This window comes from Nicotiana tomentosiformis, chromosome 9 (genome assembly GCF_000390325.3).
Source record: "Nicotiana tomentosiformis chromosome 9, ASM39032v3, whole genome shotgun sequence".
NCBI classification, from domain to species: domain Eukaryota; kingdom Viridiplantae; phylum Streptophyta; class Magnoliopsida; order Solanales; family Solanaceae; genus Nicotiana; species Nicotiana tomentosiformis.
The window spans coordinates 70615016-70627643 of record NC_090820.1 but is presented as its reverse complement, the minus strand read 5'-3'; the positions used below and the strand labels follow the sequence as shown (position 1 = coordinate 70627643).

At 41.4% G+C, this 12628-nt stretch overlaps 1 protein-coding gene across 1 annotated transcript; it reads left to right on the top strand.

The window, feature by feature from the left end:
- Positions 1-11507: 11507 nt before the first annotated feature.
- LOC138898948 (uncharacterized) lies at positions 11508-12376 on the top strand. Its single transcript, XM_070185058.1, has 2 exons — positions 11508-11977; positions 12124-12376. Exons 1-2 carry the CDS (start codon positions 11508-11510, stop codon positions 12374-12376), a joined length of 723 nt encoding a protein of 240 aa, XP_070041159.1.
- Positions 12377-12628: the final 252 nt, after the last annotated feature.

Sequence of the window (12628 nt, the reverse complement as noted above, 5' to 3'; positions counted from 1 at the left end):
TTATTGCCTTACATACTCGGTACATTATTTCGTACTGACGCCCCTTTTTTGGGGGCGCTGCATTTAATGCATGCAGGTTCAGACGGACAGACGGGTAGACCTCCTCAGTAGGTGTTTCCCGAGTTCCGCCTGATCGGTAAGCTCCACGTCTTTCGGAGTTGCCAGGTCTAGAGTTTTGTGTACATCTTATGTATATCTGTATATATGTTATGGGTAGGTCGGGGCCCTGTTCCGATCACAGTACATCTATCAGTAGAGGCTTGTAGGCATATCCTGTTGGTTAGTGCAGTATGTTGGGTTTGTATAAATTGGTGGTTTGTCAGCTGTAGTAGCTATGACGGCCTTGTCGGCCTAGCTTTATATTGATATTTAGTTAGCGCTAGTTTCCATTCAGTTTTATATTTTGCTTCGCAAATTGTCTTGCAAGGTGGCCCCATGGCCAAAGTATGACATTATGTGTTCAGAGTCCCTTAGTCGCAATTTGGTACGCCAGGTTAGGTGAGGCACCGGGTGCTTATCTCGCTCCTAGGTTCGGGGCGTGACACTCAACCCCAGTATCAGATTTAGCATGGCCCGAGAGTTGGAGATGGACATTACATACCAGAAGGTAGTGGGGATTTCTAGGAGATTTGAGGGCATGGTGACCCGGGAGAGATAGGAGAGAGAGTACAAGAGGTCTCGAGAGTCCGGCACTTATAGTGGTACTCTTGCCCTAGCTGCAGCTTATTAGGGTAGGGGCTATATGAGTTGCCCTGTTCATTCAGCACTTCCAGCTACCAGCGGTATTTCGGTCACTCCTAGGCCCCATGCTACCTATTATGCACCGCCATTGTCTAGTGCATCTCCTGCATGAGGTGCTTTCAGTGGCTAGTCTAGCCGATCAGGCCCGAGCCAGCCTTAGTAGCCACATCCTCCGAGAGCTTATTTTGAGTGTGGTGACACTCGTCATATGGTGAGAGACTATCCCAGACTCAGGAGGGGTGCACCTCCATAGACCACTCAAGCACTGCGTGCTCTACCGGGTCCTCAGGCTATGGTTACAGCACCAACTACTACTCCACCTACACAGCCAGCTCGACGTGGAGGTCAAGAAGGTAGAGGTTGCCCTAGAGGGGGAGGCCATGCCAGATATTATGCCCTTCCTACTAGGACGGAGGCAGTTGCATCCAACTTTGTCATCACAAGTATTGTTCCAGTCTGTCATAGAGATGCATCTGTTTTATTTGATCCAGGCTTCACTTATTCCTATGTGTCATCTTATTTTGCTCCGCATTTGGGTGTATCCCGTGATTCTTTGGGTTCCCCTGTATATGTGTCTACACCCGTGGGAGATTATATTATTGTTGACCGTATGTATCGGTCGTGTTTGGTTGTTCTTAGTGGTTTTAAGACTAGAGCCGATTTAGTGTTGCTCAGTATGGTAGATTTTGATGTTATTTTGGGCATGGACTGGTTTTCTCCCTATCATGCTATCCTTGATTGTCACGCCAAGATCTTGGTGTTGGTTATGCCAGGTCTACCGCGGTTAGAGTGGAGAGGTACTTTAGATTATGTTCCTAGCAAGGTTATTTCATTTCTAAAGGCTCAGTGGATGGTTGAGAAGGGGTGTGATGCGTATCTAACATATGTGAGAGATGTCAATGTTGATACTCCTACCGTCGAGTCAGTTCCGGTAATAAGATATTATCCAGATGTATTCCTGGTGGATCTTCCGGGCATGCCGCCCGACAGAGATATCGAATTTGGTATTGATTTATTATCGGGCACTCAGCCCATTTATATTCCAACCTTTGTATGGTCCCAACAGATATGAAAGAGTTAAAGGAACAGTTGCAAGAGTTACTTGATAAGGGATTCATTCGGCCTAGTGTGTCGCCTTGGGGTGCTCCAGTCTTATTTGTAAAGAAGAAGGATGGTTCTATGGGAATGTGTATTGATTATCGCCAGTTGAACAAGGTTACAGTGAAGAACAGGTATCCATTACCACATATTGATGACCTATTTGATCAACTTCAAGGTGCCAGAGTGTTCTCTAAGATTCACTTGCATTCAAGCTATCATCAGTTGAAGATTCGGGAGCCAGATATCCCGAAGAGTGCCTTCAGTAATTGGTATGTACATTACGAGTTCCTTGTGATGTCTTTTGGGTTGACCAACGCCCTAGCAACATTCATGCACTTGATGAATAGTGTATTTCAGCCATATCTTGACTTTTTCATCATTGTGCTTATTGCCGACATTATGGGGTACTCCCGGAACTGGGAGGATCATGAGCAGCACGTGAGGACTGTGCTTCAGACCTTGAGAGAAGAGAAGTTATATGCAAAATTTTAGAAGTGTGAATTCTGGCTAGATTCAGTGGCATTTTTGGGTCAAGTAGTATCGAGTGAGGGGATCAAGGTAGATCCGAAGAATATTGAAGCAGTGCAGAGTTAGCCCAGACCGTCCTCAGCTAGGGAGATCCGGAATTTTCTTACTTTCGCTGGGTATTACCATCAATTTGTAAAGGATTTCTCATCTATTGAAGCACATATGACTAGGCTGACCCAGAAGGGTGCTCCGTTCAGGTGGACCAAAGAATGTGAGGCGAGATTTCGAAAGCTTAAGACTACTTTGACTACAACCCCAGTGTTGGTATTGCCTACTAGTTCGGGGTCCTATATGATGTATTATGATGCGTCGCGCATTGGTCTCGGCGCGGTGTTGATGCAAGATGGTAGGGTGATTGCCTACGCGTCTAGATAGCTGAAAGTGCATGAGAAGAACTATCCTGTCCACGACCTCGAGTTAGCAGCTATTGTTCATACCTTGATGATCTGGCGGCACTATTTGTATGGTGTCCCTTGTGAGGTCTACACCGATCACCGGATTCTACAACATCTGTTCAAACAGAAGGATCTTAACTTACGGTGGCGGAGGTGGTTGGAGTTGCTTAAGGACTATGATATAACCATTCTATATCATCCTGGGAAGGCCAATGTGGTGGACGATGCCCTGAGTCACAAAACAGAGAGTTTGGGCAGCTTAGCATATCTACCGATAGCAGAGAGGCCATTAGCCTTGGATGTTTAGGCCTTGGCCAACCAGTTTGTTAGATTGGATATTTTCGAGCTGAGCCGAGTTTTGGCTTGTGTGGTTTCTCAGTCTTCTCTTTATGATCATATCAGAGGGCGTCAGTATGATGACCCCCATCTGCTTGTCCTTAAGGACACAGTTCAGCATGGTGATGCCAAGGAGGTCACTATTGGAGAAGACGGTGTATTACAGATGCAGGAAAGGTTATGTATGCCCAATGTAGACAGTTTGTGTAAGTTGATTCTCCAGGATGCTCACAATTCACAGTACTCCATTCATCCAGGTGGCGCGAAGATGTACGAGGACCTGAGACAACATTATTGGTGGAGGAGAATGAAGAAGGACATAGTGGAGTATGTAGCTCGGTGCCTAAATTGTCAGCAAGTGAAGTATGAGCATCAGCGGCCTGGTGGATTGCTTTAGAATCTAGAGATTCCGGAGTGGAAAAGGGAGCGGATCACTATGGCTTTTGTTGTTGGGCTCCCACGGACTCAAAGGAAGTTCGATGTAGTTTAGGTGATTGTGGATAGATTTACCAAGTCAGGTCATTTCATTCTAGTGGTGACTACTTACTCTTCGGAGCAGCTGGCTCAGGTTTATATCTGCGAGATTGTCAAGCTTCATGGTGTGCCGGTATCTATCATCTCTGACCGGGGTACGCAGTTTACATCGCGGTTCTGGAGAGCCATACAATATTAGTTGGGTATTTAGGTGGAATTGAGTACAATATTTCACCCTCAGATGGACAGACAAACTGAGCGAACTATTCAGATATTAGAGGATATGCTCCATGCGCGTGTGATGGATTTTGGGGGTTCTTGGGATCGATTCCTGCCACTTGCGGAGTTTTCCTACAATAATAGTTATCAGTCGAGCATTCAGATGGCCCCATATGAGGCTTTTATGGTAGGCAGTGCCGGTCCCCAATGGGTTGGTTTAAGCCAGGTGAGGCTAGACTATTGGATACAGACTTGGTTCAGGATGCTTTGAAAATGTTAAATTGAATCAGGATCGACTTCGTACAGCCCAATCCAGATAGAAGAGTTATGCATATCGAAAGGTTCACGACGTTGCATTCATGGTTGGGGAGCGGGTCTTGCTCCGGGTTTCACCCATGAAGGGTGTTATGAGGTTCGGGAGGAAGGGCAAGTTGTGCCCTAGGTATATCGGTCCTTTTGAGATTCTTGAGAGGGTTGGAGAGGTGGCTTACAAACTTGTATTACAACCTAGTTTCTATGCAGTTCATCCAGTGTTCCATGTTTCTATGCTCCGTAAGTATCACGACAACCCGTATCATGTGTTAGAGTTCAGCTCAGTTCAGTTGGACAAGGATCTATCTTATATTGAGGAGCTGGTAGCCATTTTGGGCATGCAGGTCCAGAAGTTGAGGTCGAAGAACATCGTTTTAGTTAAGGTCCAGTAGAGGGGTCAGCCAGTCGAAGAGGTGACTTGGGAGACCGAACATGATATGCATAGCCGTTATCCTCATCTTTTCACCACTTTAGGTATGTCTCTATACTCGTTCGAGGACTAATATTTATTTTAAGAGGGGGAGGATGTAACGACCCAACCGGTCATTTTGAGTGTATTATCCCCGACCCCCTAATTATTACCTTCTCTGTGTTATATTGTGGGTACGTGACTTCCTGAGAGGTTTGGTTTTTGGTTTCGGAGTGAAATGGGACACATAGTCCCTAAATTGGAAGTTTAAGTTAAAAAGGTTGACTGGATGTTGACTTATGTGTAGACGACTCCGAAATAGAGTTTTGATGTTTCCGTTGGGTGATTTTGGACTTAGGAGCGCGTCCAGATTGTGAATTCGAGGGTTCCGTGATTTTTTTCATTTTTGAACATTCCAAACTTGAATTAAGGCGATAATTTGAGGGATTTTCAGAGGGATTGTTGGGGTAAGGGTTCCTAACTCGTTTTTGATTAATTTCCACTAATCTATCTCCGACTTCTTCATTTAATTAAGGATTTGGGTTGAAACATTTGGGGAAAAAGGTGTAGAGTTCTTTGACCTAATTCTTGAGTTTTGAAAGGCGAAATGGGATCGGATTTGAATAATATTTGTATGGTTGGACTCGATATCAAATGGGTGTTTGGATTTTTATAATTTTAGTCCGGTTCCGAGACGTGGGCCCGGATCGACGTTTTGGGGCGATTTTTCCAATTCATGCTAAAATCATAATTTCATTATTTAGATTAGTTTCCATAGTTATATTTATAGTATGTAATTAGTTTTGGCTAGATTTGGTCATTCAGAGTCGGAAAGTTGAGGAAAAGGCCTTCTTATTGATTGATTGAGCGGGGTTTGAGGTAAGAGACTTGTCTAACCTTGTGTGGTGGAAATTCCACTTAGGATTTGGTACTGTTAAGGTAATTTGCAATATGTAAAGTCCGTGTACGCGAGGTGACGCGTGCGTACACGTTCTAAATGTTGAAAATCCGGTTCTGCTAAATTGTTTCCTTTTTATTTACCTAATTGAGTTACTTTAGCGTGTGTAGTCATCATGTTTAGTCTAATTTCACATGTTTACGTGCCGTATCTCTTATTCGCAACTTGTAATACATGCTTAGTTGGATTACCTGCTTCCTTGATTCCGTATTCACTATTAACTGTGGGATTCTTTACTTGAAATTGCTATCCTTGAAATATCATTATTTTAATTGTTATGTTTTGGTTTTCGTGATATTTTTGATGAGGTGATTGTTTGGTTGTGGCACGAGGTTTCTACTGTGCGGTTGTTATTGTGGCATGAGGTTTCTGCCGTGCCGTTGTTATTGTCGCACGAGATTTCTGTCGTGCGGTTGTTATTGTGGCACGAGGTTTCTGCCATGCGGCTATTTTTAAGGCACGAGATTTCTGTCGTGCGGTCGTTATTGTGGCACGAGGTTTCTGTCGTGCGGTTGTTATTATTGTACGAGGTTTCTGCCGTGCCATTGTGATTATTGATATGCATGGGTGGTATATAGAAAGATTGTGAGATATTTACTTTTGGGACTACGAGGCGGTACCTCGGGAGTGCCCCTGTTGATTTTCTCTATTTGTTGTATTATTTGTGGTTGTTGGTCCTTAACTTGTAAGATTCTTGCTTCCTTACGCATTGTATTTGTCTTCTTTGATTCCGTGTTGTTACCTTCTATAAATTCTTATTGTTACACTTCCCTATCATTTTATTATATCATTAAATCTGCTGCCTTGTTTCTTATTATTCCCAGTAGGGCCCTGTCATGACCTCGTCACTACTCTACCGAGGTTAGGCTTGGCACATACTAGGTACTGTTGTGGTGTACTCATACTATGATTCTGCACATGTTTTTTTGTTGATCTAGGTACATCCTATCAACCTCGATATTAGAGTGTTGTGTTGCCGCTTAAAGACTTCAAGGTACACCTACCCGCGTCCGCAGGCCTCGAAGTCCCCTTCTATTCTGTCTTTTCCTTGTTTCTTATATGTTTTGATAGAGAGTGATGTTTAGGATTTTTGCAACATTATATCTAGAGCTTGTGACTTATATATACTGGTTTTTGGGAGATGTATATACTTTGAGTTGCAGTTTTTTACTTTATACAGTTGCTGGCGTTTTGAGCTTTTAGAATATTATTTTAATTATTCCTCATGCTTGTTAGGCTTACCTAGTCTTAGAGACTAGTTGCTGGCACGACATCCTACGGATAGAAATTGGGGTCGTGACAGATCTCTACCTCTACATATTATTTCCCTGCCTTCTATTTGTCTTGTGATCAAGTTTATTATTTGATAATCCTAACCGAGATCACCTGAAAAGTTCATAAGTTCATATCATCCAGCATTTAACTGAAGCATGAAAAAATATAAGTGCATAGATGCTTTCATTCTCTACACCTATATCTGCCAACTCTGAGGGTAACTTCCGGGTTGTCACTATGGCATTCGCATGATTATACCTAACTGTTGATTGCCTATATATAAAGCAGTCTTGTTTGAGTTGAACTTTCTTCTTTTCATGAATACCAATAGTTCTACTGTATATATTCTATTAAGATTAAGTTATGCTCTTCTTCATGAAATAAGTCATAATCATGTATGTTATAGTTAAGGTAATTGCTGTTAAACTGAACATAGTTGTCTCATGTTAGTTAAAACCTTCAGTTACTTGTTTAAGTCAAAACCTATTTGGTGTAGTGCTTTTCTGTTGTCAATAAGGTGTCTTACATAAAGTAGGACCTAGTTATTCTTGTAATAATCAAATGATGATTGTTAAACCGAGTGTGATTGCTTAATATATAGAACTTTGTATAGCTACAGTCTGAGCATAATGGCTTGTTTGAGATTAATACTATTATGAATATAATCCTATTGACCCCCATAGGGATTCCATGCCAAAATTTGTGAGCATTATGTTTCAGATATATTTTGGTAACTTTTGTAAAAAGTTCTAGTTGTGACTATTTGCCTGAACCTTTATTAATAATACCTCTTAAAATTCCAAGTAGTGTTACTAATCCATGCATGTGCTAGTAGCAAATTAATCAGTTCATAGTTTGTTTGCCAAGGAAGGAGCATTTGTATTTCTTGTATTGCTACAAATATGAACTATGTATAGCTTACCTTCCATTTGAATGTGTTTTTTCCCTAATGCTTAGACCTTTAACAGTATGTTATGATGTTTCTGCTTCTCTCCTATATGTGCTCGAAGTCTGACCTTTAGGTTTACCTGCTATGTGCATTATTCATTTGGTATCAAATATAGTCTGTGTGCCTTTATGTTATTCTATTAGAAGGGAGAGTATACTTTTGTGGTAAGTGATACTAAAACATTTGGTTTACATTGAAAGGGCTTCATTGGCATTTTAACCCATAAGGAAAAATATGTTGTTAGTGGTTAGGGGTATTTAGGAGTGGATTTTAACTATAAGTTGGGCTGCTCTCCCCGGCACAAACATTGCCATGGGCCTCGAGTCCCTTGGGAAGTTTGAAGTGTCGGGGGATTTAAAGGGGACATCTACCTTGAGTAGAACTCCCTCCTTAGCCTTTAATTCATTAACAATTTTGGTTCTTTAAGGGTTTAGTGTTTAATGACAACGAAAGATTTTCAATGTAAATTATTTGCCATGTATTACCACCATATTAGTATAATTTCTCATAGTGTTAGACTATTGATGTTTGAATATATTTGGTTTTAGCCATCTGTTTATATATAGTTCATACACAGTTGAATATGCTAAAAATATGGAGCATGTATCTAATGATTTTCTCTTTTCTTTTGGACATGTACATTATTTGGGCCTGCTGAGTTCCTAAGGAACTCAGGCCCAATCCCAGCCTTGTTGCACTTTTCTGGAGAGTCCAAAATCAGTTGTAGCCACATCTCTTTACTGGTGGGCCTGCCTTCTCGAGGCCCAATTACCAGAGTCCAGTCCTCTTTCCCTCAATTCCTTTGTTATTATCTATTGCTTCATTATTCTAGTTTACTATTTCATGACCTTTTATCTACTGCCTTGTTGCTTTGTCGCATCTTTGTTGTCATGTATACAACACTCATATATTAGATTACATACTTTATTTTCATGCTTTAATATCATATGAAACATCGGCAAGCTTCAAATAATATAGGATTTAAAAAGAATAAGTTAGTAATTAATCCTCACTTTGCTAATTATAATTCAATCATTTCATTACTATGTACTCGCTCACTTTTCCTTTTCCTAAAAGATTTTGAAGCCCGGAACTTAGTAAAAACAACGGCCCATTTTCAAAAGGAAATCAGAACTGAATGCAAGCTTTACTATCACGAGGCAAATCAGAATTTTCGTAAAAGATGAAGTAGTGTCACCCTAAAAGGATTCTCTAAAGACCACTTTTCGTCAAAGTTTTAAAAGCCAAAGTATATCTTAGGCTCACTTTTACAAACATCTTTTAGAATTACATGAATACCTATTCCCTAGATCAACTGTTTTCATAATTTAACTTCTTTTCACAAGCTTTATAAAATATAGACCATTTACATACATATTTCAAAACTCTTTCAACTATATCCACCAACATAGACTCCTTTATAAATTCACAACCTTTTAATGGTCTCACGTTCCTTTTATTAATATCATGCTTTCCATTAGATATACAATAAGTTGTGCTTTTTAATAGGAATTAATCAAAGTACAAATAACTGATCCCTTAAAATTAGTCTTAGTCCTATGAAGCTACCTCAGGTAGATTTTAAAGGGTGCCTAACACCTTCCCCTTAGAAGAACAAGAACCCTTACCCATAATCTCACCGGATAGTAGATCAATAGTAAATATGACTTAGTAATTAAATAGGTACCCTAGTATACCTTTAAATATTAGGTGGCGACTCTCTTTTATCAAAAATAGAGAAACCACAAGTTGAATATTATTTTGTCTAGTGCAAAATAGGGTGCAACAACATGGAGACTCTGTTGAGGATTCACACTTAGGTTTTGACCTTAGCAGAATTAGATTGATTTAGCATCTAGATTTATTTGTACATTGCTTCGATTATGGATAAAATTGCAATTATGTGCTTACCTGTTTTAGTTGCTCTTTATGCTTACTACCATGCTTATTACTGCTACACTCTTGTCTGTTACTGCTTTATATATAATATTATCACATTTCTTCCCATCGAGTCTTGGCCATACACTATCACACACAATGGCATGCGAGGGTTGTCTTTTACACCCATCTGAACCTTCTTTTCAAAACTCTATAGTTTTAGAGAATGGCTTTGTCAGGTCAACTGACATAACTTCTCGTAGCCTTCAGTCAAATTCAAAAGTAGGACACACTCTGTTCTAGTAAAATAGTTCATGCTGCATAAATCCTAGGTGAGTCAATCCTTGGCATTGAAACACAATTAGGAAAGCCACCCTAATGTCAACGGGTCATGCACCCAACGACATGAATTCTATGGAAAGACAAACATACCTGACAAGACACTTAAAGATCTGAAGCAAACACTTACCATATATTTACCCACCTCAGAAAAATGGAAATCAACTTAAACATGAGCTACTGGGTGTGAGTGGTTCTGGTGACCTTCCGCGACAATCTTCAAGCTACTTTGGTGTCAATGGTGTTAGCTGAGATACTGAGGGCTTTGTCCGCATATGCACGTGAGTGTGATTTATTTAAAGGTTGTAACTTGCTGCTTCAAATATGAGCTACTGAACATTTTTTCCAGCGGGAGGCCACCATCGACTACTTCATGGGAGTCAACAATATGATCTGCAACCACAATGAAAAAATGAGACATTGGGTCTCCCCACATGGGCAAGAAGAGTGGAGGAAATTGCTGACAACCCTGAGCGGGGAATGGATCAACCAGAAGCTATCTTGGTTAGGTGGGAGGGAAATATTGAGAACTACTCAGAAATACTTCATTGAGCTGATCGGACTTGAAGGTATTCAACCATACTCACCCCTACGTGTCCTTAGTCAGTTCGTGATAATCCAAGATGTGCCTTTCTGTGGACAAGGACAACATTATACGAGGATAAGTACAACATGCAGATTCCAATTCGTAGGATAAAAAGGCTCCAAGAAGAGTGGAACAACTTGGTCACAATGCTTTTGGGTCAAAACTCGTGGTGTACTCTTGAGTATTAATTCTGGATCAATGAGGAAGAAGAGTTGGCCCAGCCAAGTAGAGAGGGTATAGCCTGGTTAAAGGACGCGGTAGCTGCTTTGCAAATTTACCATGAGATCTTGCCACATTAGCTTGTGACCACTTCAATGCACCGTCAAGTAGTCCCAGGATCCATTGATCACATGCTGCCACCTGCTGAAGACGATGACCGGGTAGTGGAATGCATCCAAATTGAGTCTAGCACAGAGCCGAAAGAAGATCCAGAGGAGGAGTCGGAGTTCAACGATAACGAGGAGGAGTTTGAAGAAAACCCAGAGGAGGATCCGGAAGAGGAGCAAGAAGAAAAAAAGGATGTGGGAAACGACTAAGGGGATGGTTATTAGAGTTGGTCGATTTCCCTTTCTTTCCCGCTTTGTACCTTTATTCCCAGCTCTCTCTTTACGTTCCAAAAGGGCAAGTTGTCCAAGCCCATATAGTTCTATGAAGCAGTGATGTAATCTTTGTTCCCACTTGTATCAGTCCAAATTATCAATGAAAACAAATTGCTTTGGACCTAAAGGTGTCAAGTATAAATGTTTGTCAAATATCTGTGATTATTCCTACCTTTAATAATGAGAGGTCCCAACGAATTCTAGGAAACATGCTAGCTGTAATGCACGAATTAATTGCTCTGTGTGATTTTCCGCTTGTATAAATGAAGAAACTGACTCTTGTTCCTTTTTCTTTTCTTTATTCTTATTTTTCTTTTGCTTTATTATTATCCCCCAAAAGAAAAGAAAGTTGGTTTGTGTCGACCAAAACTGGCGGAACCACCATACAGTCTAAGGTCAAAAGGAAAGATGTCAGCCACAGAAGACCCAACTGAACATACTCTGGTCATAGCAGACAACCTGGGACGATCGGGGGAAAAAGAAGACACCAGTAATGATGAACATGTGGCCAAGATGGCCCAGGAAATGGAGTCTTTAAGGGTGGAGGTACAACATATCATGGAACTAGCGCACCTAGATGTGACAACACTTCCTCAACAACCTCGATTCCCTTCTTTGGCTTCACTCCCTGACCACTTTCCTTCCACATCATGCCAAAACAACAACACCCCAACTTCAGCTACTACCACTCAAGTCATACCTCCAGTGACTCCCGCAAACCCACAAAATCCCCTTATTCACACTCTCTACGAACCACAGTACGTTCAGACACCACAAAACCCACCTATTACTACCAATGCAACTACCCCTCCTCATGACGGGGTCACTTTTATCACTAACCAGCATATACCTGTGGTATATGCCGCCGCCCATGAGCGGTATATTTCCCCCGTATATGCCATTTCTGTACAACACCTGTCACGGTCAGGGTGCCTTATGAGATTTACCAATACGTCGAGATAGAGAGGGAAGCCATGCGTAAGGAAGAGGAGTCAGTATCTAAGTAGTTTCAAATTTTGAGAAGGCAAAAGAAGAGCCTCCAAGTTGCCCGAGGAAGTGAAAGTTTGGACTACGAGGATATGTGTATTCATCCAGATGTGGATATGCCAGCAGGGTACAAACCCCCAAAGTTTGATATCTTCGATGGTACGGGTGATCCTCACGCACAGTTGAGGGCATATTGTGATAAGTTAGTTGGAGTGGGGAGGAACGAGAAGCTAAGGATGAAGTTATTTATAAGAAGTTTGACGGGAGAAGCACTCACCTGGTATACTTGACAGGATCTGCGAAATTGGAGAACATGGCAAGATATGGCGGAGGAATTCATGAATCATTTTGGATTCAACAGAGGGATCACTTCCGATCGGTTCGCACTGGTGAACCTACAGAAAAAGCCATCTGAGTCATTCCAAGAATATGCACGTCGGTGGAGGTTAGAGGTAGCTAGGGCACAACCTCTGCTAGATGACACTGAGTTAACCAAGTACTTCATCAGAGCCTAGGAAGGGATATAATTCGAAAAGATGATG

Coding starts and splice junctions, on each gene's coding strand:
- LOC138898948 (XM_070185058.1), top strand. CDS start 11,508: ATGTCAGCCACAGAAGACCCAACTGAACATACTCTGGTCATAGCAGAC. Junction 11,978..12,123: donor TATGCCGCCGCCCATGAGCG/GTATATTTCCCC, acceptor AATTTTGAGAAG/GCAAAAGAAGAGCCTCCAAG.